General features: G+C 47.8%; 2 protein-coding genes across 2 annotated transcripts in view; both read left to right on the plus strand.

The window, feature by feature from the left end:
• Window positions 1-1481: 1481 nt before the first annotated feature.
• Window positions 1482-10278, plus strand: SELE (selectin E). The gene is made up of 14 exons (XM_072932945.1): window positions 1482-1587; window positions 1850-1922; window positions 2352-2738; window positions 3079-3186; window positions 3306-3491; window positions 5109-5294; window positions 5400-5585; window positions 6136-6321; window positions 6427-6612; window positions 7019-7204; window positions 8174-8281; window positions 8661-8682; window positions 8794-8865; window positions 9221-10278. Exons 2-13 carry the CDS (start codon window positions 1886-1888, stop codon window positions 8849-8851), a joined length of 1836 nt encoding a protein of 611 aa, XP_072789046.1. The 5' UTR covers window positions 1482-1587; window positions 1850-1885; the 3' UTR covers window positions 8852-8865; window positions 9221-10278.
• Window positions 10279-21308: 11030 nt separating this feature from the next.
• Window positions 21309-27483, plus strand: part of RXRG (retinoid X receptor gamma) — a 39399-nt gene continuing 33224 nt past the window's right edge. The window contains exon 1 of the mRNA XM_072932439.1: window positions 21309-21452. Within this exon, the coding sequence (XP_072788540.1) occupies window positions 21356-21452 (97 nt within the window). The 5' untranslated portion in view covers window positions 21309-21355. The remainder of the gene's footprint in view (window positions 21453-27483) is intronic.

A 27483-nucleotide genomic window follows, 5' to 3' on the forward strand; every position in this document is an offset into this window, starting at 1 on the left:
TTGAGACTGATTAACATTAGTTTGTAGTAGAATAATGTTGAAATTAGGCCCTGCTGCATCAGGTGCATTAAAATACAAGTTTCTGTCTGTGTCCTTCAGGAGGTAAAGCCTCCTAACAGAGAAGGGCTAGCAAACAGGAAGAGTTTTCATTCCCAGTTTGAGGCTAAAAAAACAGCAGCCCTGATCTGATGCCTCAGGATGTCTGGTGCTTCTAAGCAAGGCTTGCCCAGGCCAGCCAAAAGCCACACTCAGCTTTCCAGAGTTTCATGATTTGTGTTTCTAGCTTTGCTAGTTCACACATGCTAGAAAGTGTTCCTCTGCCTACAAATACTCAGTGTGTGTTTTTAATCCTCACTCTCTTCAGTAACTGACTTGCTTTCTAAGACTTTGTTGCAATTTCTAGTCAGCTCTCCTGATTTGTTAGTAACTGAGGCTGTTTTAGAATATACTCTTTATTCCATGCTCTTTTCTGAAATAATTTCTTTGATGGGCAGAGATCTTTGGCTACTTGACAGTTCTTTCTTTTTTGGGCAATAAAATTGGGCAATACCAGTTGATGTTAGCTTGGATTCCAAAAGCCAATGATTTTTATACTGTAAGAAGAGGCTGAGGCTCCAAAATCAGAGCTCCAACATGCACTGTATAAACTCAAACTATGCTTTACAGATGTGAAGTGGGTGCTACCCTGTGGCCTCCTATTGCTGCCAGCACTTGTTGAGTCCTTTGCATGTTCAGCCTCATTAAATCCCATCCATAATGGTGAAGCTTTATGCAGCAGTATAATTAATCAGGATATACACAATAAATGTGCATTAATTCCTAGTGTATTGTCTTGTCCACTTGAAATATTATATGCACCTGTTCAGGTGCTGTAACTCTATTGAGATCAGGACATTGAAGAATATGGTCCAAGGGACTCTTCAAAGCAAGGTCCACATTTCATTCTTGACTGCTACAAGTGACTGATGAACCTGTATTGTGAAGAACTCCAGCAATCCTGGGGCTGGCCAACCTGACCACACATGAGAGCTCTGCACAGCTGAGATCCATAAGGAAGGGCTTGTCCTGTGCTACAGTTTCCAATTTTGGTTCAACTTGTTCAACCAGCTTTGAGTGTTGGTGCCTTTCCTACCAAGATACCTGAAGAACTGATGCCTCCGTACTGCAAAACATTATGCCAGGTGAAATATTGGAATCTGCTTATTCATGCATTTAATTCAATCTAATTGTCTTCCTCCTCCTTGATATCCTGGAATTGTGGGTTTCTGTCAGTAAAAGTGTGTAATGTGGCACTTGGCACTCTGTCAGCACAGTGTGTCTTTCTGGGAGGGTTGATCTGGCAAGAGGAAACATCCGTCCTGACGTGTGGGAGGGCCGGATCCTGGGATTTTCCAAGAAATTTTTTTCCATACAGAATTTCCCGTCTCGTGGAGGGCAGGCTGGTTGAGGGGATAAAAGGCAGAGCATTACAGAGTCCAGACACTTGGAGCTGAACTTGATTTTCAAGGCTGAATTCATCCACTTAGCCACAGTCTCTGGGAAGCAGCGCAGAGGAATTTTGTCACCTGGACACTGCAGCTACAAACGGTGAGTAGAAATGGACTCTGCTATTCTGTTTCACTGCCCAGCTAAAGGAGAACTAGACACCTAGAACTCTGTGTTCATCTACCTAAAAAGTTGCTTACATTTTAAAGAATCTTGATATTAAAAACAGTTTTTAAATTAATAATTTCTGGAAATCCTACTTGTTTAAAAGTACATACCACAACCTGCATGGTCAGTACTTTATATGGAATTTTGACAGTCCACTATTTGTTTTTTACAAATGTGTTTCTTTGATTTCTCATAGCCATCTGCCTAAGAGATAGAGAAAACTCTCAGAAACATGATTTGCTTGCAGTTCCTATCTCTTCTTACCTATGGTAAGTGTGTATTTCTCTGTATAGAAAACTAGTGGGATGGCAATATTAGTGTGACTGTTCTCTTTGAGCTCAGCATCAAAGAGAATTTTTAAATCTGCTGTAATTAACCTGAGGCTGTGTTCACACAGAAAAACCTCTGGATGCAGTTGCACGTTTTCCCTGCTTGCCTGTCAAAGCCATAATTGGCTCCTATAAGTCTCAAAGCTTTGTGTGATCAGACATAGTTTCACAGGCTGAAGTCCTGTACTTGAAGCTGACTTGCCTGGTTTGAAGCTTGCCAGGTGATTGTTTACAAAATAATTACCACTAGTTTTTATGCATTTTCAGATACTGACAAGTTTGCAGTATTTCTAGAGCTTAAATGTCCTCTTCTAGAGAGAGAGGAGGGGAGAAGTCAGACACCAACTTTTGGATATCTTCTCATTCTAGGACTTACAGTGCTGCAGGGGGTGAATGGGTGGACATACCATTATTCAGACACAAACATGACCTACAGGGAAGCAGAACAGTGGTGCAGAAAGAAGTATACTAACCTGGTTGCAATCCAGAACAAGGAGGAGATCAAGCACCTCAATGCCTTCTTACCCTTCAATCCGGGTTACTATTGGATTGGAATCAGAAAAATTAATGGTGTGTGGACCTGGACTGGAACTAACAAAGAACTGACAGAAGAAGCAAGAAACTGGGCTTCAGGGGAGCCAAATGGCAAAGGGAACAACGAGGACTGCGTTGAGATCTACATCAAAAGAGGGAAGGATGATGGCAAATGGAATGATGAGCAGTGTGAAAAAAAGAAGGTTGCCTTGTGCTACACAGGTACAGCATGACAAAGGTCACTCCACTGTGACCCAGGGGAGCTGAGGTGGTGGCTGGGATGAGTTATTTAACGTCATCTAATATTTACCCCAGAAAAAGTGGTCTTGGAGTTCCCAGCCAACAGAATCCTTTTACTGTGAGCTAGTCTGTAAAACATGTACATTTCAGAAATTCTGTGAAATGACAGGAGAATCCTAAATTCCAAACCCTCTGATTTTCTTTTGCTATACAAAGGGCTTGTTTAGTGTCAGAAAGATAAACAAAGGTTTATCTAGGTTTTCTTAGTGGCTGTTGTTGCTTCTTTCATAATTTGCTTTCTTCTTTTTTTTTTTTTTCCCAGCTTCTTGCAACCCATCTCTCTGCAGTGGCCATGGAGAATGCATAGAGACTATCAACAACCACACCTGCCATTGCAACCCTGGCTTCTATGGGCCTGAATGCGAGTTTGGTAAGATTATTTCATCCTGCTTTTTGACCAAGTCATGCTACCTAGTGTTCAGTTTGGCTTCTTGGTTTACCCGCTCAGCCAAAGAGACTGACTGTGTACCTTCTTGTGCTTCTTTGAAGTTAAGAGTTGTGATCCACTAAAGAAACCTGATCATGGCAGCCTTGAGTGCCACCATCCATTGGGGGACTTCAGCTACAACTCGTCCTGCACAGTTCAGTGTGAGGAGGGCTATGAGCTGACTGCACTGGAATCTGTCCACTGTACCTCTTCTGGGATCTGGTCTGCCCCCCTTGCAGCATGCAAAGGTGAGCTTTCTGCATTGCACATGGCCCTGTACACCTCAGTGCTGCTCTGGCAGCAGGAACAAATGGAAGTTTGGCCAGTTCCTTTGAAACACATTATGTGGTGTAGGTGCTGTTTTATTTAAGCACACAGGTCTCTGTTCCTGAGGAGGTGAGATGAGTAGGATGAATGTTCTGGCATTGTTCTTGCAGGGAAAGACTTTTCCAACACTTAGGTGGAAACAGGGAATTGATATGACCTAGGTGTGAGACAGCTCTCAACAGGCAAGTTACTCCTGACTGTAGGAATCATTTTCTGAGGTGTTTGGCTTAGAAGAGATACTTTTCTAAGCAAATAAAAGCATCAAAGGTCACCCGGCAACAGTAAAAATAGGGAAATTTTGGATTGTAAATAGTTGCTGTCATGAGCTGCAGATGAATTAACAGTCTTGCCTGAAGAGCCAGTTTCCCATTTAAAAATATTTTCCCTTCTGTCTAGTTTCTGAGATGGTGGCATTGTAGAACCCTTTCTAAAGCTGCTCCTGTTTAGTGGATGTGTTCCTAAGTTTCAGAAAAATAAAAATACTTTTAATGGTTTGTTGCAAGCTAAGCTCTGTGCTGTCCCTTGTGCCTTTCAGCTGTGACCTGTCCTGCCTTGGAAATGCCCATCCACGGGGCCGTGAACTGCTCCCATCCCTCTGTGCAGCTCACCTGGGGAACCACCTGTGAGTTCACCTGTGAGGAAGGATTTACCCTGACAGGACCAGCCACACTGCAGTGTGGCTCCTCAGGGGCCTGGGACAGGCAGCAGCCAACGTGTGCAGGTAATTCCCTTATCCCTGCTCCCCTGAGCCCCCAGGGCTGCCAGCAGTGCCTGGTGCTGTCCTGAGGCCCCTGTGCTGATCGCTGTGGTGCTCCTTGTGCTGCAGCTGTGAGGTGTGAGGCTGTCCCGCGGCCAGCAGAAGGCTCTGTGAGCTGTGACCACGCTCCTGCAGAGCTCACCTCTGGCTCACGCTGTGATTTCCAGTGCCAGGAGGGATATGTCCTGGAGGGCTCACCCAGCACTGAGTGCACGGCACAGGGACAGTGGTCCGAGCCAGTGCCCAAATGCAAAGTTAAGACTTGCATGGCTGGAAACCAGTGATTAAAGTTGGAAGAATCTGAAGAGACTTTCTCAATCAAATGCACCACATTGGTAGTGCTTTTCATAAGCAGATCTTAAGGTGGGGGTCATTTAGCCTCGTGTAGTAGTGAGGAAACAGCAGTGCAGGATGATAACATTCTGGGGCAGTGCCCCTATCACACACAGTAGCACACTTTAACACTGGAGTACTCTGGCAGGGATTCTTTAATCCCTAAACCCCAAATGGGAGCAAGTGTCAGTTTACGCAGTCCAGGGTGGAGAGTAATGTGGAGCCATTCCCAGGATGACTTGTATGCTGTGGGTGCATATTTGAGGGTTCTGGCTGCACTGTGCAACCTGCTGAAACCACTGTTTCTGCACTGCTAGGTCTGAAGGGAGGTATGATGGCACTGTAGGGGACAGCTCCAGGCAGGGCATGTCTCCTTGCCAGCTCCTAGAAGAGTGTTTATCCTGACCTAGTACAAGCTAAGCTCTGTGCTGTCCCTTGTGCCTTTCAGCTGTGACCTGTCCTGCCTTGGAAATGCCCATCCACGGGGCTGTGAACTGCTCCCATCCCTCTGTGCAGCTCACCTGGGGAACCACCTGTGAGTTCACCTGTGAGGAAGGATTTACCCTGACAGGACCAGCCACACTGCAGTGTGGCTCCTCAGGGGCCTGGGACAGGCAGCAGCCAACGTGTGCAGGTAATTCCCTTATCCCTGCTCCCCTGAGCCCCCAGGGCTGCCAGCAGTGCCTGGTGCTGTCCTGAGGCCCCTGTGCTGATCGCTGTGGTGCTCCTTGTGCTGCAGCTGTGAGGTGTGAGGCTGTCCCGCGGCCAGCAGAAGGCTCTGTGAGCTGTGACCACGCTCCTGCAGAGCTCACCTCTGGCTCACGCTGTGATTTCCAGTGCCAGGAGGGATATGTCCTGGAGGGCTCACCCAGCACTGAGTGCACGGCACAGGGACAGTGGTCCGAGCCAGTGCCCAAATGCAAAGGTAAGACTTGCAGGGCTGGAAACCATCGATTAAAGTTGGAAGAATCTGAAGAGACTTTCTCAATCAAATGCATTCAAAGTGTAGCATTCATCCCCACCACATTGGTAGTGCTTTTCATAAGCAGATCTTAAGGTGGGGGTCATTTAGCCTTGTGTAGTAGTGAGGAAACAGCAGTGCAGGATGATAACATTCTGGGGCAGTGCCCCTATCACACACAGTAGCACACTTTAACACTGGAGTGCTCTGGCAGGGATTCTTTATTCCCTAAACCCCAAATGGGAGCAAGTGTCAGTTTATGCAGTCCAGGGTGGAGAGTAATGTGGAGCCATTCCCAGGATGACTTGTATGCTGTGGGTGCATATTTGAGGGTTCTGGCTGCACTGTGCAACCTGCTGAAATCACTGTTTCTGCACTGCTAGGTCTGAAGGGAGGTATGATGGCACTGTAGGGGACAGCTCCTGGCAGGGCATGTCTCCTTGCCAGCTCCTAGGAAAGTGTTTATCCTGACTTAGTCTAAGCTAAGCTCTGTGCTATCTCTTGTACCTTTCAGCTGTGACCTGTCCTGCCTTGGAAATGCCCATCCACGGGGCTGTGAACTGCTCCCATCCCTCTGTGCAGCTCACCTGGGGAACCACCTGTGAGTTCACCTGTGAGGAAGGATTTACCCTGACAGGACCAGCCACACTGCAGTGTGGCTCCTCAGGGGCCTGGGACAGGCAGCAGCCAACGTGTGCAGGTAATTCCCTTATCCCTGCTCCCCTGAGCCCCCAGGGCTGCCAGCAGTGCCTGGTGCTGTCCTGAGGCCCCTGTGCTGATCTCTGTGGTGCTCCTTGTGCTGCAGCTGTGAGGTGTGAGGCTGTCCCGCGGCCAGCAGAAGGCTCTGTGAGCTGTGACCACGCTCCTGCAGAGCTCACCTCTGGCTCACGCTGTGATTTCCAGTGCCAGGAGGGATATGTCCTGGAGGGCTCACCCAGCACTGAGTGCACGGCACAGGGACAGTGGTCCGAGCCAGTGCCCAAATGCAAAGGTAAGACTGTTGGAAATTACAGTTTTCTGGTCACTGGGGAATACACAGAAATCCATATTCCTACAGGATCCTGGCTCCAAACTAAATGCTGTGCTCCCACGTTTTCTACTGTGCCTCAGAATGCCTGCTCATGGCTCTGAGCTGCTCCCATCCCAAAGTCAAATGAATTTGAAAATAAATTGTACATCTACTAGTGCAAAAAATTGGGCCAAAGACATGAAAGTCCTTAGTTGTTCCAGTTGTGTTCTTTTGCAAAAAATTTCTATGGAAGCAAAACGTGGGAAAATAAATAGAAATTTCACCATTTGTTTGCTTGGAACTTCTTGCCTTTTTTTTTTTTTTTTTTTTTTCCCTTGGATACTTCACTGCTCTACAGCAGGAATAACCATATCCTTTTGTGTTTCAGTCATACAGTGTGAACCACTGAGCTCTCCTGAGAAAGGCTCCATGGATTGCTCCCACAGGGCTGGGATGTTCACCTACAACACCTCCTGCCACTTCAGCTGCCTTGAAGGATGGAGTCTCAATGGCTCTCGTGTTCTCCAGTGCAGCCATTCAGGAAACTGGAGTGCCAGCCTGCCCACATGTGAAGGTATTTTGCCTGTGAGCAGCCACAGAGAGGTGGCCTTGTATTTTTAGTCAGATGAGGCATGGAAGTAGTGGTTGTAATAGCAGCCAGTGAGCTGCTATTACTATTTACATGTAGTAAAGTCCATATATTCAAAAGCCCAACAAAATCACTCATTATGCTTGAAAATAGAGGAGCAAAATCCTAAAATATCTTTGTGGAAAATGCTGATTTCTTATATATATATATGACAACCCTGCAACCAGATTTCAGTTCTTTCTGTTTGGTTTTTAAACAAAATATTTCTCACAATGAGCTTGTGAATAGAGACAAAAAACTTTTCTCAAGAAACAGAACCTTGCAGGGAAATCTGCACTCATAAGACTATTTCTCAGTGGAAAATTTTATAGTTTTTTTGATTTGGTGTGATAGTTTCTTGGATGAACTCCTCAGCCAAAAGGCCTCAAAGAGCTTTTCTCTCAGATGCTGTCATTTCAAAGGACAGAAAGCTCAGCCTTGCCTTCTCATTCAAGGCACTCTGTCCTCAGCTGGAGCACTCCTGGCCTGCCTGGAATGCTTTTGCTTGAGGTTCTAAAAGCTCAATTCCACTTTCGTTTGCTTGAACAGAATTTGGATCCTTGAATAATTTAATTGATCTCAGCAGAATTGCTCAAAGAGGAAGATAGCACACAGGGAGTTAAAATATGCACTACAACATGAAAAATAAGAGGAGCACAAATTGCTATGCAAGGCTGGAGGTTAGAGACAGACCCTGGTGTAGGGAGCTTCTTGCCTTGCCATTACTTTGGCAATGGATGGGGTAATTTTTAGTATTCAGCTTTTTACCTTGTGTACCTGTCCTGTTTCATCAAGAGAAAACTTAAGTGTTACAAGCTGCACGTCTGGTTCATCTTGAAGAGGAAAGGGAAGAAGAGAGGGCTTCAAAGACCACCTGTGCCCCTTGATCTCACTGAAATCTTTTCATCCTTTCAGCCTCTGACCAAGCCAGCTACATCTCTGTGGGCATAGCAGCCACTTCTGCCTCTCTGCTGTCCTCAGCATCATTCCTCCTTTGGCTTGCAAGGCGCTTCCGGAGAAAAGGTGAGCACTTGCTCTGGCTGCACTGCTTTATTTATCTTCCTGAAAAATTTTCAGTGGAGGGAAAACAAACAAACAAACAAAAAAACCCCCCAAAACCAAAACCACGACAAAACAAACAAACAAAACAAACAAACAAACAAAACCCCCAAAACCCCCAAAACCTCCAAAGTGATATACCTTGCTTTTTGAAAAAGTGATAATCCCCACACTTAGATAAATTCCAAAATTATTTTCAAGAACCCTCCATATGTGTATGCCATATGTGGCTTTTGGATGAACATCTGAAAAAGGAAAAAAATAGTAAAACCCAAAAATTTAGACAACAAGAATTAGGGCTTTTTTCTTGAAATACTAATACCTTTTCTTATTCTTCTTGCAGCAAAGAAGTTTATTCCTTTCAGGTAAGTTGTGTCTCAAAAAGCAACATGAAAAAACCACTGCCATCACTTTGCTAAAATCCATTTGATAAAAACATGTTGTCACTAAAGTACTTTTCACTTTTTGTTTTATAGGAACTGGCAGGAAACAGCCAGTGAAGGTAGTTTCCAAAGTGCTGGCGAGAATGTCTAACTCAGGTGTTTCAGGTAAGCACAGGTGATGGCTTCACAAATTCTCTTCCTTTTAATCACACAAGCAATCAATCAGAGCTGCTAATTGCTGTACAGTTGCTGACACAGCAATATGTGCTTTGGGGCACCTAATATGCATCTTGGCATTGCATGGAAATTCCTAACAAGACTGATGGATTTATTGCTGTAGAAATGGTTGTTCAGCTCCTGAAGGATGATTGTACTTAGCATTCTGTCCAGCTGCAAATGGTATTAGGAACCCTTTTGTGCAGTTCTGCTACCTGCTGCATACAAAATTCCTCTGAGATGAGAGCAAATAAAAATCTCTGCCAGTTTTCTGATTTATGGAGGAATTTTGTTCTCTCCACAGGAACTGCAGCCACTTTCACTTACATCTCAGATTTCTGGAGAATGAAACTGCCTGCAAATCAGCAGCTGTCCAGATGTTTTTACCTTTTGCTGACAAGATGATTGACCTTGTGTATGATTCAGAAATCTTGAACTCAAGCTGTCTGGTATTTCCATTGAAGACAAACACAAAACTCTGGCCTTGTGGCCAAATCCTGCCTACATTCAGCCATGCTGGGAGCTTGCCATCTCCTGTCCAGGTGGTGAGTAAACAGTGCACTGCTGCCTGAAGAGGAGGCTGGTTCCTCCTCTGCTCCAATCGAAGGTACCAAGGTGAGGTGAAGACATGCATTATTTCACATCACTTACTACACTGCTGGAGGTGTCTCCTCTGGCATCACAGGGATTATGCTTGCAGAAAAAGAAGAATCAGGAGGAAAAAATATTCACTGAACAGCTTTGAAACTATTGTTCTGGTTTGTGGAAGTCAGTTTAATTGAAGATGTCCTAGTCAACAGATATGCCTGCAGTGATATGGGCAATTATTTGGATTTCTGCTGCATATCCCAGAAAATTTAGATACCATTTTTTTAAACTACAACAGCACTTAGGAACCATACTGCTTACACAGGGTACTCTGGTTTCTGAACACAGCAGGTAGATCTGAAATTATCTCATCCCCGTGGGATTCTGTACTGTAATATGTGTATATACATATGTATTTATTTGAGCAGCTTTTACTGTGGATATTTCTGTACTCTTAACTGTATATGTATTGTAAAATACTTGTTCTTGAGTAGGTCTCTGGCTGTTGAACAATTGATCAGAAGTTATTTGAAAATAAATTGGAAGTGTTTGTAAGGATTGCGTGCCTGCATATTGTTTACGAATGAAATGGAAGACTAAGATTTGTATGTTTATGTATTGAAAATATGATTTTTTTAGCTGTTAAAAGTCTTAAAATGAGACTATTAATTTATGTTTAAGTTATGATTATAAATTAAAAATCTCTCATTTAACCTGATATGCATTGTCCTATTTGTAACATTTTTTTAATAAAATGTTTTCAATTTAACACTCCCTACTTGTAAATGTGAATAATTTAAATTATTTGGGTCAGCCCTGTGACTTGTGGCTTCAACAGAAGACTGTGAGGAGAATACTGGCTAAAAGCAAGGCTGTCCATTACTGGAGAATCACAGAATCACTGGGTTGGAAGAGGTCTTTAAGATCATCAAGTCTCACCCATTTCCTAACACCACCTCAATTAAACCATGGCACTGAGTGCCACAACAAATCACATCCAGGGATGGTGACTCTACCACATCCCAGGGCAGACGATTCCTGTACTTTATCACTCTTCCAATAAAACCCTTTTTCCTAAGATCCAACATAAATTTCCCTTGGAGCTCCCCATATTTCCATAGCAGCCAGCAGATGGGGCTGACTGCCCGGGACTGGCATAGCCAGAGCCGATCCCAAAGCAGCATCCCCGGGTGTGAAAGGGAGGAGGAAGGAGCAGTGGTGTGTCCCAGGTGCCTGGGCCAGCAGCGAGCTCCGGCAAGCATGGGCAGGAGGGAGAGAAGAGCAGGAAGAGAAGCAAAGAGTGCACAAGCAACAGCACAAACCCCTGAGCCCATCCAGGATTTTGAAGCCCGTTCTGCTGGGAAGTTGAAAGAGTTAGCAGAGGTCTGGAGCTGAAAGCACAGCTCTGACTGCTGCCTAGGTGTGGAATCCAGGGCTTCCCTCTGGCTGCCCTGGCAGGTCTGGGACCCTGGCAGGGGTCAGGAACCCCCCTGGACAGAGCCCCCAGAGACACTGGCTGTGATCTCTGTCCACGGAAAAGAGTTTTCAATCTTACAGGATGAATTACAAGCTCTGAGTGTTTGATAAGAGTAATAATTAAGTGTGACACGGGTGCAAAAGTAAAATTTTAGGATTCTAGATTAGGGGTTCAGAGGGGACAAGATGGAGGAATTGGGTGTGTCTTGTCCTTTTTCTCCTTCTTCATGCCCTCCATGTTTCACTGTGGTGTTGGCATTTTTCTGTTGGTTCAGGCTGGGGACACACTGTCCAACGTAGGTGACAGATATTGGCACGTTATTGTAAATCCAGCACAGGTAGTTTCTGGTATTTAATGTTTGTACCATCCCACTGAGGGCAGAGCCCCACACGCTGCCCTGCAGGACAGAGCTGCGGCAGGGCAGCAGAACATGTTAGAGATAAACAGAATAAACAACCTTGAAACCAGCACAGACCAATTATGGCTTCTTCTTTGGCAACGGGGCTGACAGACAGAGACTTTCTACAATCTCAGAATCACCAATACCCACAGATTCTGACACCTAGGGACCTCCATCCCACCCTGGCCTGGGTGCAGCCAAATGCTCTGCCGTGGCTGCTGCTGGGGACCCTTTGCACCTCCTGAGATAACCAGGTGTTGTGATTTTGTATGGGAGACATTAAAGAAGTGGTATAAAACTTCTAGCTACTAGACAACTAGACATGTTTCTGGGAAAAACACATGTAAAAGACAAAAGAAACTCGAGAATTTATTATTTTTTTTTTTTCCTGACTTCGGAACAAGTAATAGGGTTTGTTTCAGCTGGGCTGGGCCAGATAAGTCCTGTTGTGGGGCTGGGCCCTTCTCTAGGGAGCTCACTGAGCCTTGTTGGGTTTTAGTCCATTCGTATTACTATTTCTTTTAATTAATATTCATAAATTTCTCTTTATACCCTTTTAAAGTTTTAAACCTACTTTACCTTTCTCCTAATCCTATCTCACAACAAAAAATAAGTACGTTAATAATTAACCAACACCAAACCCACCACGCTCTTTAGTATGTTAACCACGAAATCTCAAAATGAACAAAACCCCAAATTAACAAACCAAAACCACTACACGAGGGAAGCTGCACTGTAGCTCTGAAGCTGCTGCCAGACAAACTCTGAGGTGCATTCCTGCCCCAGCCAAAGCTCAAGAGAAGCCATCAGGCCTGTGAGGGAGGCAGTCACTTAAGAGGTGCTGCAGCACAGGGGACAGAGCCCATTGCTGTTTGCCCCAAAGCGATTAAAGAGCTGAGAGTGGCTCTCAGCACTTCCACTGCCTCACAAGGTGGGGCCCAGCCCTGTGAGCAGATGTAGAGCAGTAATCCTCAGGTTCCCCGAAGGATGCAGAGATTAGCCCGGAACGCCCTGCTCTGAATCCCTGCAGGAGCTGTTTTGAGAGCTAAAGCACCACACGGATCCCCTGGCCTGCCCTTGTTGTTGTCTTCTACGTGCATGGCCATCCTCTGGAGAGAGCTGCTTATCCAGCATGGATCCCACCCTGCTGCCCAGGACAGCTCAGCTTCTCCTTTCCTGACCAGAGCTGGTGCTTCTAGAAGTTTTCCCTGGGATCTTACAGGGGCTTTATTGCCAGAAAAGGGACTATAAAATTATTCCTCTTCTTTCTCCAAGCCTTGTGACTTCTAGAGGCAATGCTCTTCTAGTGAGATCACATTTGGGTGGGATTCATCCTCTACTTCTCCCATATATCCCCTATGCCAGACAAAGACTCTCTGAAGGGGATCTCCTTCCTTGCAGTGACTCTCAAGTTACATTTATCTTCATAATTAATGTTGGTCCAGCACACAGGCAAAAACCCAGCCTGTGCTCATCTAGGTTCCTTGATTCTTTATCCCCTCCTGGCACAGTTTTTCCTGCCTCAGGATATGATTTCCCAGTTACGATGGCATGGTTCATCCAGGCCTTGGGGAGTTTCAGGAAGTCATTTTATTTGTAGTGGATGTGTCTCTGCCAGTGCCTGGGAACACAGCTCTTGTTTGTATCTGTGTCATTCCAGTGCTGGCAACAATGGCCATGGGAATGCTGTCTGCCAGGCAGGCCTTTAGTCATCCATTGTGTCACCGCTCCCTGTGCAGTGCTGAGAAGCCACTGATGGGCCACAGGACCTTTGCTGGAGGGACTTTCCTTATTTCCTGTTGTTCTGCTTCCCTTAAATTCCTCATCTCTCCCTGGGCCCGTGGCATTGTTCAGAGTGGGCTCCGTGTTCTGCCTGGCATCTTGTTTTGGTGTCTGCTTGTGCTGTGACCTATGGAAGCTGTGAAGGTGACATTAACTGGGAGGCACGCATGTCCTTTCACGGCTTTGTGTGTTTGCTGCTTGGCAAGGGGATGGAGTTTGTGGCGTAACTTAGCACATTCCTGATGAACCCAGCTACCCGGGGTGGCTTCAGCTTTTTCACTTCTGCAGGCTGACAGACTAGGGGAGTTTGAAACAAAATTCCACCCAAAGTCTCAGACAGGCAGTGTTTGATTTGGAGTGAGTGTTTCTGTGGGCCTTGGTGACACAGACAGTGTAAGACACAGATTGGGTTTGTGCCTTCTGTTTTTATAAGCTGCCAGCCACCAAACAAGCAGTCATTTACCTGGGCCTGGCTGAAGCTGCCTTCCAAAACTCCAGTTTTTAAGGAGTGGGCTGGACCCAGCATTTGGCCAGTGTTTCTCTTGTGAAGATAAGCCACTGCACCGAGCTCTGGAGGCTGCACATCCCTGCAGGGATTTGTGTGCTGTGCTGAGGGCTGGCACAAGGACTCTGGAGCAGCAGCACCTGCAGGACTTGGTGTCGTGATCCAGTCGCCACAACCTGCTCTGGGAGCTGTCAGAGGATATTCGGGCCAGGAGGCCAGGCTGCAAGTACTGTGTCTGTGCAATGCAACGTTCTTGGGCCTCTGTGAGTCTGGTTTCTGTCCTGAGCCTTGCTGCTGTTTGGATTCCTCGGGTTCTTGCAGGGGGCTGGCTCCTCTCCCTGCTCTTGTGTGGCTGGTGGTGGGTGTTTGGTGAGGGGTCTGCAGCCCACACAGACCTAGAGGAGCAAATGGTTGTGACGAGCTCTTGGTCAGGGACAGAGAAGCCCACAAGTTTGCTTCTCCCTGGGAGCCACAACTCACACCAAATGAGAAATACAGCCTGGGCTTGCCCAGCCACAGGCAGGACAAGTTCCTGTTGGTACTGGGCAAGAGAAACTTGGTGGAAGGCAGGAAAGCAGCTACCAGAGCCCAGCCTGTCACAGCATTTGCCCAGTTGTCCAGTGGAGCTCCCTAGCCTGGTTTATGGCCACTCTCCTGCACGCCTGTAGGAAGAAACAATCAAAATTGCAGGTTAGAATTGACCAGTGGAGTCAAAACCTGCTGGATGGTTTTTGCTACTCACCTGGCATTATTAAACCTCACTTAGAAGGGACACAGGCTTGGCCAATATAGTTCAGCTGTGGCTCCACAGAAAGAAATCTGCAGCCCAGAAAATGTTTCTACAGCTGATGATGGCCAGTGCTTTTTCCAGCAGAGGGAAGCTGCTGCCAAGAACAGGACAGCGTGCAAAAAGCACAAATGCCTCCTAAACAAGGCAGCAGATGCCCCTGGGCAGCTGCCAGCAGGTTTTCTACCTGCCTTCCTACTTCAGGGAAGGACATTCCCTGAAAAGCCCAACAGTTGCTTTGACTTTCAGCCTGGGCCAAGTGGGACCTTCATCATCTTCTCGCCTCGCCAGCTGCCATGAAAGCAGCGATGGCAGGTGTGAAATTGCAGGTGACTTGCTTGCTTCTGGCACTCCAGCGCTGTCATTTTTGGCTTTTGATAGCCTCTGAGTGGGCAGTATGAGGGAATCACACTGAATTCATGTCTTCTGGAGCAGGCCTTGGGCCATGGAGCACTTGGGTGGAAGGAAAAGGGTTAAAGGGGAGGTAGGAAAAACTTTGTTCAGAGCTTATTCCATAGGATGATTTCTGGGAAAGGAGGGGCTGCAATCAGTCAGGATGTATTCACTTCAGGATCTTGGGAAATCAAGCTCAGGCTGGCCCAAACCAAGGTGAAAATGCAGCAGGAAAAAGCAGTGTCCCTGCTTTACCTCATCTCGTGTCAGTGCAAACAGTGCAGATAACATGAAAATCAGACATGGTGGAATGCTGTCATTGCACGAACAACCAAGATATCCCGTGGGGAAATGGTACAGTTTGAGCAGAAGGGCAGTGGAGGTTGTCCTGGAAAGTCCTAAAGAGAGAAAGGGCCCTCTGCAGTCCTCTTGGCATTTTTGCTGAAGGCAGCAGAGGAAAGCTCTGCAGGTAAGGCAGGAACTGCTGGCTCACTGTCAGAGCATGGGGAAGACCTCTGCTACTTCACAGCAGATCACTTTTTATCAGTGCAACCCCTGGAAACAACCAGATGCAGCAGAGTTCTTCTATTCTGTCTTCTAATCCTACAACCGAGTTTAAAATCTGCATTTTTAAAACTTACCAGGCGTACAAAGTATCTTGTAAAGCAACTGAAACTGCTTACAAATGCTGGGCTCTGCTGGAAAGAAATCAGAGATCCTCATTTTCTCCAGACTGTTATTTGTCCAGTTTGGCTGCATTAAATTCAGAAGTGATTCCTTTAGTCACTGACAAAAGTGCTTCAAATGCTGCCAGACAAAGCTGTTAACACACACACACACACACACTCACAATGATCAGTCAAAGCTTTTGTTTTGTCACTTTTGTTTCCTGTTTGTTTGCCTGCATACAGGGCACATTTTGGTTCTCAGCCCATTAATGGTGAATGAACTCTCACAACATCCTTCCCTGCCTCCTAAGTGGGAGAAAGTCTTACAGGTCAGCCTTTTTGTGGCAGAAATGGCCGATGGAGACTCCATGAGCTGTGGGACCTGTTCCTGCATGAGCAGTGGAAATGGAGATGTTTGCAAACAGCAGGTATTCTACTTCCATGAAGTTCTAGAAAGTGATTCTGCCTTAGGGAAATGCACTGTGCAAGGAGGAATCATCTGGAGGAGTTTTAGGAACATGGGCTCCCCCAGATTTTTCAATGAGCAAAATTAACTCTGAAGAGCAGATTCCTCCTTGAGCTTACACCTGAGGAAAGAAGTTGTCAGAGGATCCTAGAAAATAGGATTTGAAGAGCCCTGAGAGGCTGTCTGCTACAAACCCCTGTCTCAGGCTGGGTTATTCTGCAGGTGGAAGCTGGTGCTGTGCCCCCTGTGCAATAAGCAGGAGCTCTCTGACAGGAGCCTGGGTGGCTCCCATTGCAGTGGCAGCCCATGTCTGAAAGGATGTTCCAAGCCATACCAGGGGTTTGGGTGACTAAACCACATCCCAAAGTGCCACATCTACACATTTTGTAAATCCCTCCAGGGATGGTGACAGAATGATGCAGAAGTCCTTAGAGGAGAGCTCTGGGACCTTCCCAGGAAGAGCAGAGGACCTTTACCAGGGGAATGACATGTCCTATTGTATGTCCTATTGTCCTGCCTTCTCTTTCTGCTGCTTGGTGGGAGACCAAACAGGCCTTTGCTGTGATCTGGGACAGCCGTCCTTCTGTTCCCATGTCTCCAGTGGGAAAACCTAAGCCTTCAGGGTGTTTGGATGCTATGGGAACAGGTGTATTAAGGGACCTAAAAAACAACAGATCAGAAAACATATGGGCCTGCCCAACCCTTAATTAACCTAATTGCTGTAGCTTCCACCAAGGCCTGCGTGTTTTCCTGGCGCGGTTTCCGGTGCAGGCGAGCCCCGCTCCCCGTGACAGAGAGCAGACACAGAAATGCCCTCAGCAGCCCCTTCCACCCCATGGGGCCCTGCAGGGCAGACCACCTCCCTAAAACCCAGCTGCTGGGCCCAGGCTGCAGGTTCTCCACAGCCCACCGCTCCCACAGGGTGCTGTGGGCTTCTCTGGAGAGAGTCCTGGGGCACGGGATGGGTTTGGGTTCTCACAGCCCCATGGCAGAGGAGCCTCGGGCTGCAGGTGATGAATGTATTGAGCCAGCTCACCTGCATCTTCCATGGCACAGTGAAACCACGGGGTATTTAGAGAAAGAAACTGGTGAAAAAAGAACACAAAATGCTCTTTGGTTCAAGAGCACAGCTGGGCTGTGGTGCTTTCTTCACGATTTCAGAGCTAGGGAAAGGGTAGGCAAGAATCTTTACTAACCTCTTTTGTTGCCCAGACAACAGCAAGGTTTTCCTCACTTCAGAGTCACTCTTCCTCACTGAAAGTATTTGGAGAACAAAGTCATTGCCAGTTTGGTTAAACATTTGTCTTTCCATGGTACTGAGTTGTAAATAAAGCTGTTGTCCTAAAAATCCTACAGAGAACTAAGTTGCCCGAGGTTCAAAGATATCCTTTAACAACAATCCTTGTGCTGTGCTGCAAACTGAAATGTGAAATTGGCTGTCCAGATGTCTGGCAGCCAGCAGCCCAGCCAGCCAGACGGCTCTGTGCAAGGGAGCAGCTATTCCCACTGATGTGCTTCACTCCAGCAGAGCCTCAATCCTCACTGAAACTCAAGGGCTGGAGATGAGAAGCACAGCAGAAGGAGCTGCCTTGAGAGGTGCAGAGAGAGAGAGAGGAGAGTGAGAGCAGTGTCTGATGTGGGCACATCTTTTCTGGCCAGCCAAGCCAAATGTTTATCACCTTTGGATTCACCGTGCTGCCCAAAAAAGCAAATCAGACATGTAGTAGTGTTGGCAATCTCTGTAGGAACCTCCTGCCTGCCAGATTCTCTCTCCCCGCCCTCCCAGCAGGTGCCAGCTGGGTTTTCGCTTTCTTTCATCCAATGATTGTGTTTCGTCAAAGCAAGCCCAGTCAGGGGATGCAGAGCCTAAGGGCTTACTAAAATTAGACCTGATCTTTGGTCCTGTTTGCAAGTCGTTTCTAGGCACGGCGATGCCTGACACACAAACTGGCCAAAATCAGGGTTTGCAAGTCCTAAGTGCAGCTATGTTTGTGCCACTGTTTGCAAAGGCCTTTGGAGCAGCCGTGTGCCTGCTAGGACGGAGCAGCAGCACGCAGGATCTCGGATCAGAGAGCCCCTGTGAAATAGATCTCACCAGACAAGCAGCCTCCACATCCAGCTACCTGACACAGGAGAAGCACAGGGGATGCAATTTGGACACAATCACACCAAGCTCACACAGTCCCCACGACTCAGTGCTGGTGGCACACGTGCCCGCTGCAGAAATCTCTGGGAGCAGCCAATGAACGAGAGATGTTAAGTCCCAATTAAGTTAATGGGGCTTAAACAAATCTTTCCAGTTGAATGTAGTGGTTTGTGTTTTAGTGGATCTGGATCTTGCTAAAGCTTTCCTTCCCCCCTCATCCCACAGAGCTACTTAGATAACAGTGGTTGCTAAAGAGGAATTATGAACAGCAGTTCAAACCCAGAAGTGCAGCCAGAATACCGGTACAAAATACCTTCAAAGAGGTGATGAATAAGCAACAGAGGCAAGGAGGGAGAGTAAAAAGTTTGGTTTGTGCCTGTTTTTACACTTAGCTCAGAGTGGTTTTTGAATGAAGAGGACTTGTGGATGTTGGGCCTCTGGTTTGGCTGATTGCCAAACATGCCATGGAAATCAATGGCCAGTTGGTAGCTGACAGGGATGAACAGGACTGGGATGGAGCACTCTTTTAAGGATGTACTTGATAGAGCTGAAGGGATTCAAGTTCAAAATAAATAAAAGTAAGTGATTCTCCATTCTTTATTCATCTGCCCTGGAGCCTGAAGTCCCAGAATCTCCCTCTGAGTTCCAGAGAGAGGCAGGGGAGATCCTGGTGTCAGCGCTGAAACTGGCTGCTCCTATTCTGTTAGAAGCTTTCTAAGCCAAACCCAACCCCTTGAATTCCACCTGAAAACAAATGGACAATCAGATCTGCTGAACACCCTTCTAGGAAGCTTTGCAAGGCAGGCTTTTGTTAGACTCTGACTATAAAGGTCTACAACCTCTCATTTGATGAACAGACAACAGCATTATTTTTTCCCTCCTAACAAGGTTTCCTTAGAAATGGATCCACTGCTGAATCTCGAGTCTGCCTGGCATATTCTGGGGGACATCTGGTGTAAATTCTTCATTATTAGATTACATTAGTTGCAGCAATAATCATTCACATGGGATTATTACATCCAAGCTTGTCTCATTGCCTTTATCCTTTCACACATTGTCTTTCCTGGTTCCCCTTCAAAGGGCAGTTGTGAGTCTATGTTGGAGCAAGAAAACTTGTTAGTAATTTATGCATAATTTCCTCCAGCCACATGTATTTAGGGCAAGATCAATAAAACAGAATAAGGAAGTGGGTGGGTATTGTCACCATGGGGCTGAAATAATTCCTTTGGTATCATTCTAAATGCTTCCCTTGCACATGAGAACCCACAGTCCTGTCCATCATCAGTTTGTTTGGCTGGACTTCATCAACAGGACGTTGATTCAGCTCTTTTGTGTGCTTGGAGAGTTCATGTCCTGCTTCTCCTGCTCACAGCCACACAAAATGCCTCAAGTGAAGGTTTAAGGTTTTGAGGGAGCCCTGTTTTGCAGCCTTTCTTATGGCTCCTGTCATGGAATTAAAGCTGTGCCATGTCACACTGGAGATTCATTTCTGGAGCAGCTCCATGCCCTGGCAGCTGCTGTAATGTGTTAGGTCTGAGAAAGGGAAAGGGGTGGGAAGAGGGATGTGAGCACCACAGCTCAGGAAATCTCGCTGCTTGTGGGTGCTGGGGAGGCAAGCCAGAGTGGATCTGAGAGGTCACTGGCAGATTCAAGGGGATCTGGAGTCTCTGAGCAGTGATCTGACTGCTGGGAAGCCTTTCCTGGCTAAAAACAAAATAAAGAAAGAAACTAAGGAGTTTGGATCCATCTTCCCCACAGCAGTGCAAGGATATAAGAGGGGCAATGCTTGTGGCTGATGAAGCACACTGAATTTCTAAAGAGGAGTCTCTTTTCTCACCTCCTGGCTTCAATCCAGACTGCCCTGCAGGGTTTCAGCTCCATGAGAACTTGAATTTGAGGAATTTGTTGCCGTTTCGGATGAAGAATTTCCTGAAAACGCAAGCGAAACCAAACCAGCGATTTGGCACCCTCTGCATGGCTGGACTCCCTGTGGCTGCCTGTCCTGCAGGAGGTGTCCTGGCACCTGGCACTGATGTGGAAGGGGCTGTGTGGCCTAACTTGGCTTTGGCAGTGCCCTGGCTGCTGATCTCAGCTGTGCAGAGGCTCCAGATTCTCAAAGTCTCTGGAGGGCAATATCTTGAGACCACTCTGCACTTTGGAACCTGCGTGTTTTGTTGCTGTAAAGGTGGAGAAATCTAGAAGAGGGAGGTGGTTTAAACCCCCCAGCAGGTCTGGCTGGCACCCCAGAGGAATTCTTGGTGGAGCTGTGCTGCACCACAGCCTGGGCAGCACACAGTGTGCAGGATGGGGCAGTGGAGGCAGAGCAATCTCACCCTTGTTGACACAGCCTGAAGGAGAGCACCAAGGAGATGAGATACCAAGATTATCAGTTCAGACAGGGGAGAGGAATGCTGTTTGCCTGTAGCTCTTCTCCATCAGGACTGGCAAAATCCAAACACGAAGATGTCTATGCATGGTTAGAGAATGTAACAGAGATAAGAGAGCGCAGGAACAAAGCCAGGGGCTCTAACTTCAGCACCAGAAAAACCGGTCACAGCACAAGGCTGGTTGTTTTCTGAAAGCCTCCTGGAGACAAGGGTCTGTCCAGGTCACCTGCAAGAGCTAGGGACACTGCCCAGGAGTGTGTACAGAACATTGCTGCCTTCACACCTGCCCCCATTGTCCTCAGACAGCTTCGGTGAGGCAAAGGCAGCTACATTTGCTCTCCACAGGAGTCCAGTGGTGATGTGGCTGACACTGCCACCTTCTCGATGCTTGTTAGCAGGTAGAGTTGGTGCAGATGAGAAAAAAACAGTCAACTGGCAGAGAGAAGGAGGAAAGCAGAACTGAGGCAGATGCTCAGACCGTATGGATGGCAGTTGTTGGCTTGGTTTCATTCCTTTAGGAGCTGGGATTAGAAGAGAAGTGGCTTCCAGGAGACACTTTGTCAGCAGAGCTGCTCTGGACCGACTGCTTGGCGTGGCAGGGCCCTTCCCAGGCAGCCCAGCCCTCCCCAGCCCTCCCCCTGGCATTGCAACATCCTCTGCTTTCCAAAGAGACAGGAGCCCGAAGAGCAAACACAGGAAACCCCAGCCCCGGTCAAGGTCTGGGAGGTAAATTTGTAACTTAGGACAGATTGGGAAGATACTGCTCTGTAATATGTAAATACTCCTCTCTTTCTCCAACAGCCCAGAGCTGCTGAGGGAGCTGATCCCAAACCTCCCTTCATGGTTGAGTCTGCTGAAGAGACAGGACACGGGTTGGAAATGCAGCCGGGCATGCAGGCTCCTTATTCCCTGGAGACAGGATCCTTCCCTCACTTCTGTAAGTGCTGCCTGACCCCGGGCTCAGCTGTGGGCTGGGGGGCTGCAGGGGACACCACTGAGCTTGCCAAGAGCTGTGGGGTGTGCCCAGACTCCTGGGCATGCTGCTCCTTTGGCCATCAGTGCCTGCTGAGAGCCCTTATGGGACTTGAATTTGGGTGCAGTTTTGGAAAGAAACCCTCCTAACACTGTGCTGTGCTCTCCACTGCAGGAGAGCTCAGACACTGGGAAGAGCTGTTTAGCAGGAATGGTGGAGGTGTGATGGCACAGATGGGCTCAGGGAGGAGGTGGCAGCTCTGTCCTTGAAGGTCTCTGATTTAGGGCAGGGAGATGGGCAAGCTGAGCTTTTGTTCCTCTGTGTTTCTTCCAGACCCCTGAGTGTGTGGTTTTCTTCTGCACTAGAGGAAAAGGAAAGTTTTCAGGGTGTGTGTGTGTGAGGGGGGGATACTGTGTTTATTAATGGCTTATACTAAAGGAGGTCTGGCCATCAGCTCATAAAGGGTAAAAAAGAACAGGTGGCAGTTATTGGTAGAACTAGTCAAGAGTTTTCCATGAGAATAATACTTTTAACAGAGTGATGGTTCACTAAAAACTGAACCTCTCCCTAGATAAATATTGATTTTGTCAAATATATTAAATATGTGTGTGTATGTACAAAGAGAGAGGGAATTCCACTGGAAAACTGTCTTAATGGCCTAATTAATTTCAGATCCCTTTGAACCTGATTTGGGTTTGACCTGATTCAATGTGTTTCACCGCCTCTGCTGCACATGAGCTTTTTGAAATACGTGTGTATCAATATTCTGACCAAAAGGAATATATTTACTTGCCTTTATATTTTCCAAGTCACAAGAAATATAAGCCAGCTACCACTCTTGCTATTTCATTAGTAAATATGTCACATATCCATATCAATATCAAGTTTAATTAGCATCATCAGGCACACTATTTGCCTGATACTATACATCAGTGGCACAACACTGGAACTGATCCAGTCTTCGCACAAGTTCTGAACTCTGGAAATCAAAACCAACCAGTGTTGGGCAGATGTGTAAGTGGAGGACAGAGAGAAAATTATCTTCTTGTCTCTAGCTCTAAAAACCTATCAGCCTACTTTCACCCCTCAGGACGAAGGAAGGCTGCATAAGATCCCTGCTTGGTGCTCAGCCCCAGTCTCAGTTTCAGGTTTAGACCCCAGAGTGCTGTCTGGGAGTGATCCACAGAGGATTTGTCACCAGCTGCAGCCAGCAGAGCCCAGAGATGGAGTCCAGTGTGTGCTGCCCAAACCAGCTGCAGGTACTCCCAGGCTGGCTTTTTCCCCTCTGCATCTGTCAATTAAGTGAGCATCCTTCCCATCCTGACTTTTCCCAGCTGACCTTTCTAAGCTCAGTTGCAGGTTCTTCCCCCTGACAGCTCTGAGGATTCATTCTGAGCGCTGCAGAGGCAGTTGGTTTAGGGAAGAGGTCTGCAACCTTTCCCTCCCTCAGAGACCAGCTCACGCACACCCAAAACCACTGATGGGAGCTGGGAGATGCTGCCTGTGCCGTGGTCCCCTTCAGACAGCGAGCTTGGAGCTGCCTTTTGAATGAGAAATAAATGTCTGGGCCAAGTCAGGGAGCTGGGAAATCACAGGGGACTGGAACTGTGGCAAATGGATTTGTAGAGAATTCTTAAAGCTTGACAGAAGGTTCACATAGTGTGCATCTGTATGTAAACTTTGAGATGAGAAATGTTGACTTGGAAGTGTCCATGGACATTGTTGAGAGAGAAATGGAGCTAGAAACAGGTTTCAAAGGATGGTTTTGCAAATAAGACTAGGTACTTCAGAGAAATAGAACTATGAAAGATGCACTGTAGTAGGACCCATGAGGGGTAATTTTAGATGATTGGCTTTAAGGCGTTTACAGCATGGTGTGGCAAAAAGCTGATAGGCCAGGAAACTCTTATAGTGTATTGTAATTAGGAAATAATTGGCTTCTGATTGTGATGGCATGAATTATTTTGTCTCACCCTTCACTTGAGACTGGAAATAGAATAAAAGTTTTTTAAATGCCTCTCAGTTGCCCCATCTCTGGGTCAGGAAAGGGCTTAATCTGACATGGAACAACAGGAACAACTCCTGCTGCAACTTTCATGTCACTCCAGTGACCTCCGAGGGAGAAGACTTTTCTTACTCGGCTACTCCTTGCAGTGGAGATGGAACATTAAAAGCACTTTAATTAGCTAATGAGAAGGTTACTCCTAAGTCAAACCCAGAGTGTTGTAGCAGGCATCACTGCAGTGACAGCAGTGGAGGAAAGAGTGGGAATGTGTTTGTTTACAGATGCTTTTTGCTTCAGCCAAAGCCCCAAGGACATTTTTTACCCTCAGGATGAGGCTAGAGGGTGGTTTGGAATTAGATTTCTCTCACCTTGCTGTGATGATGGTTTCTTTCCTTGCTGCTGCTGCTTGCTGGGGCGATTCAGAAGCTGAGCAGAAAGCCTTCACCGTGTGCCTGGTGTGATGCCTGGCTCTGTAAGTCAGACTTTTGGGCCAGTCTTGCCTGGGCTAAGGGATGTCCTGGTGGCCAGAAGGCACTGCCTCGCTGGGCTGCCCTTGGGAGAGACAGGAGCTGTCTGGAGCAGTTCCTCCATGCCCTCTCCTGTGTCCAAGGGGCAGTGCAGCAGCTCTGAAGGACCAGGATGCCAGTACCTGCTCTGTCCTTTATGTCAGTGGCTGCTGAGCACATCTCTCTCTTCACACGATCCCTTCTGCCCTGTGGGGATTTTGGGAAGTTCTTATTTGCTTTCTTGTCACAGTTTTTTCATGGGAAGCCTTTGATACAGTTCTGGCAGAAATTGCTCTCACCTCGTCCTGCCTCTTCTGAGCTTTCTCCAGAAACATTGCTGGGTCCTGAACAGCACATTTTGGGGCCAGGTTTTGGATGGTCCATTACCTACCTGGGAGGGGTAGCAGAGGTGACAGTGGCATTGTGGGGAGGCCAGGCTGCCTCCACTCCCACCTGGCAGAAGTCCTGTGCTGTTAAGAGTTTTGCAAGGGCTTTATCTGTATTTTTTGTTACATCTTATTTTACTCTGGTTATGTATGCATTTCTTGCTAGAGTAAATCTTCTGTTTTGAGTGTTTGGAAGAAGAAAAACATTACACTGCAGATCCTGTAGATCTGTAGAAGCTTCCTGTAGAAGCTGAGTTCAGAGACTGAGACAGACTTGGGGGGAGATTCTTCAGTCCTTGGCACCAGCCCTGCTGGGCTTGAGGGCACAAAGCCGAAGAGCACAAGGAATCTCAGTCTCCTTCTAAAAACAAACAAAATCTGAGTCTGCCACTCCTCAGCACCCTGGGGAGTCCGTGGTGTGTCTGCTGCAAACCCAGAGCAGATGAAGCTGTCTTGAGGTGCAGGCTCACTCCTTCCCCCTTGAGCCCATTTCTTTGGGATCCCCAGTGGAAAGGAAGGCATGGGAGCAAAGATGTCGTGTCTGGATGCTGAGGGTTGTGCTTTGCCTGGGAGCCAGCAGGAGAGTACAGCACTGTTTTGGCTGCCTCGATGTTTGGCTGGCCCTGGAGGGGCAGTGAAGGGGTTAAAGCTCAGCCGTTCTGCCCAATCGGTCTGGCTTGCCTGTAATAACCAATTAACGAAGTGTAATTGTGCAAATCCATATGTGGCAGTAATTACCAGGGAGATTAATGGATTCCTTCCTTTCTAAGCGGACCCCACCGCAGCTTGCCAGCGTCCCCCCGCCACCTGAAAGGGCTGGCAGAGGGGGGAAAGAGGGAGCTGCTCTTCCCTGGACACTCTGTGATGAAGCCAAGCGGACAGGGAGGCCCTGTGGGGACTGCCCTGTGCTTGTTTAAATAACCCTTTTCATCTCCCTGCTTTCCTTACGTCCAGCTCGCTGCTCCCTGCCTTGGACCCGGCCTCTCGAGGACAGTTCGTGCCCAGCCTGTCCAAGCCCGGGCTGCCACGTCCCTGCCCTCCCCATTGTCCATTCATTCCCTGCTCCCTGCTCCCCTGGTTAGCCCTAATTGCTGCAGAATATCGAGTCTGTTTGCCCTCTTCTTTTGTAGCTTTGTTATTTTAGTTGCAATGGGTAATCCAGCAAACTGTTAAAGGCATACAGAGGCGAGGAGGGGACAGCAGGGTCCTGTCCCCTGTCCCCTGTCCCCAGCAGGGTGCTGGGGGCAGGTTTGCAGCCAGGATATGGGGTTTGTGTTTGGGGGAATGGCAGCACGCAGGCAGGCTGGGTCTGACACATGCTCTAGGGTGAGTTTTCTTCAGGATATGTGACCAGAGAAGCCAAGAGTGACCCTGGAGCGTGTGAATATTCCCCCCTCCTAATGCTCTGGGTGGTGAAACAGGGCACTGAGCGCTGCTGAGGGAGGAGGGGGAGCATTTGTGGACCTGTCCCCTGGCAAATCACCACCTGGGCAACACAGACTCCTCCACAACTGCAGCAGCACCTTGAGCGCTTGAGATGCAAAGAGCCTTGTCCCACCCTGGTTGGATTTAACCCCACATCACACACATCTGAGCGCCGCTGCCCCATGGTGGGAGGGAGCTGGGAAGAGCTCAGCCCTGTTGCTGAGCTGGGCCATGCTCCCTGGCCCTGACAGGGCTCTCGTGCAGAGGCTGAGCCCTGGGGAGGGCTGTGTGCTGGCTGGGGAGCCATCCATCACCGCCCGCACGCACAGGGCACACGGCCCCGGGGCTGGCTGTGCCTGCGCAGCAGGGGATGGGGCAGGTGGCTTCAGAGGGATGGCAGCGAGTGCTCACATCACATCTCATGTCAAGCATCCTCCCTGCCTTCCTCTCCAGGCTGAAAAATGGATGCTGGGGTTTGAACCTGCGTCTGTGAGTTTATTTATTTCTTTGTTTGTTTGTTTGCTCTCTGTGTGTAGGCTGGGATTTGGATTTGGAGTAGCTCAGAGCTGTGTGGGCTGGGTGAGAGCTTGTCCTGGGTGTAAAAAGCACTCAGAGCCAGGCCAAACGTCTGTCCATCTTAAAAATGATGGATACATCCAGGGAAGATAGAAGCAGAGTGAGTCCTTCCTCCAGCAGCCCCTGCCCTCAGCTGCTCAGCATCTCCCACCACTGATAACCTTGTGCTCCAGGACAGGCTGCCCCCAAATCTGTAAGGATATCTGCACAGACATCCCTTCAGAGCACTTCTGGCTGTTCTCTGGCAGCCCTGGCCCCGTCCACTGCCACACAGATGGTGACAGATGTAAATGACCTTTTTCTCACTGCTGACTTGTTGCAAAGACCAGGAATGAGGGAGTGGCTGTGCAAGGTGCCCATCAGAGACACAAGCAAGGCTCTTCTCCGAGGAGGGTTAGAGATGATGGGGGAGGTTCTGGGAGATCCTTTCCTGAAGGTGATAGGAAGGCACAGAAAGGTGCAAATTCCTAGAGGAGTGGGAGAGGCAGAGAACACTGACTGAGATTCTGCTTTTGGGTCTCCTTGCCTGGGGTTCAGGGAGCCAGGCCACACAGACAGGTTTGGTTTCCACTCAGGAAAAGGCAGCAGGGCTCCTCTTGGCCATTCCAAACAGGATTGCTTTGTTTGTCAGAGAGGTGTGTCTCCTGGAGTCAGCTGAGGCCTTTGACTCTTTTAGCTCTTCCTTTTCACCTAACCATGGGTTCATCAATACTCCTCTTCCCTTGCTGCTTGGTTCTCCTGGGTCAGAGGCTCTGTGTGCCAAAGCATGGAAGGTAAATGTGTTTCCTGAGTCTGCTCTGCTTGTGGGATCTTTCCTTTCTGAAAGCTTCCCACTGGGCACAGATGCCTGGGGGGATTCAGGAAAATACTCAGGGCACTGAGGGCTGTATCTTGCACAGTCTATGATGTGCTTGAAGTGTTGGGTCCTTGCTGCCCTGGATTTTAGGTACCAGGGCTGCGAGGTTTAGTAGGTCGGTGTGATTTAAAAGCCTCATTACTTAAATGAGCCGTGGAGACTAATTTGTGTGGATATGGCTTGGCTCTTAAATACCCAGAGTTCCTGGTGGGAACACTCCTTGGCCTGTGCTGATTCCCAA

The sequence above is a fragment of the Taeniopygia guttata genome, chromosome 8 (assembly GCF_048771995.1).
Source record: "Taeniopygia guttata chromosome 8, bTaeGut7.mat, whole genome shotgun sequence".
Classification (NCBI taxonomy): Eukaryota; Metazoa; Chordata; class Aves; order Passeriformes; family Estrildidae; genus Taeniopygia; species Taeniopygia guttata.

Bases quoted from the DNA above. Each gene is read 5' to 3' on its own strand.
- SELE (XM_072932945.1), top strand. From the start codon at position 1,886: ATGATTTGCTTGCAGTTCCTATCTCTTCTTACCTATG. The intron at 3,187-3,305 runs GTAAGATTATTT...GCTTCTTTGAAG, and splicing joins TGGGCCTGAATGCGAGTTTG to TTAAGAGTTGTGATCCACTA. The intron at 3,492-5,108 runs GTGAGCTTTCTG...TGTGCCTTTCAG, and splicing joins CCCCCTTGCAGCATGCAAAG to CTGTGACCTGTCCTGCCTTG.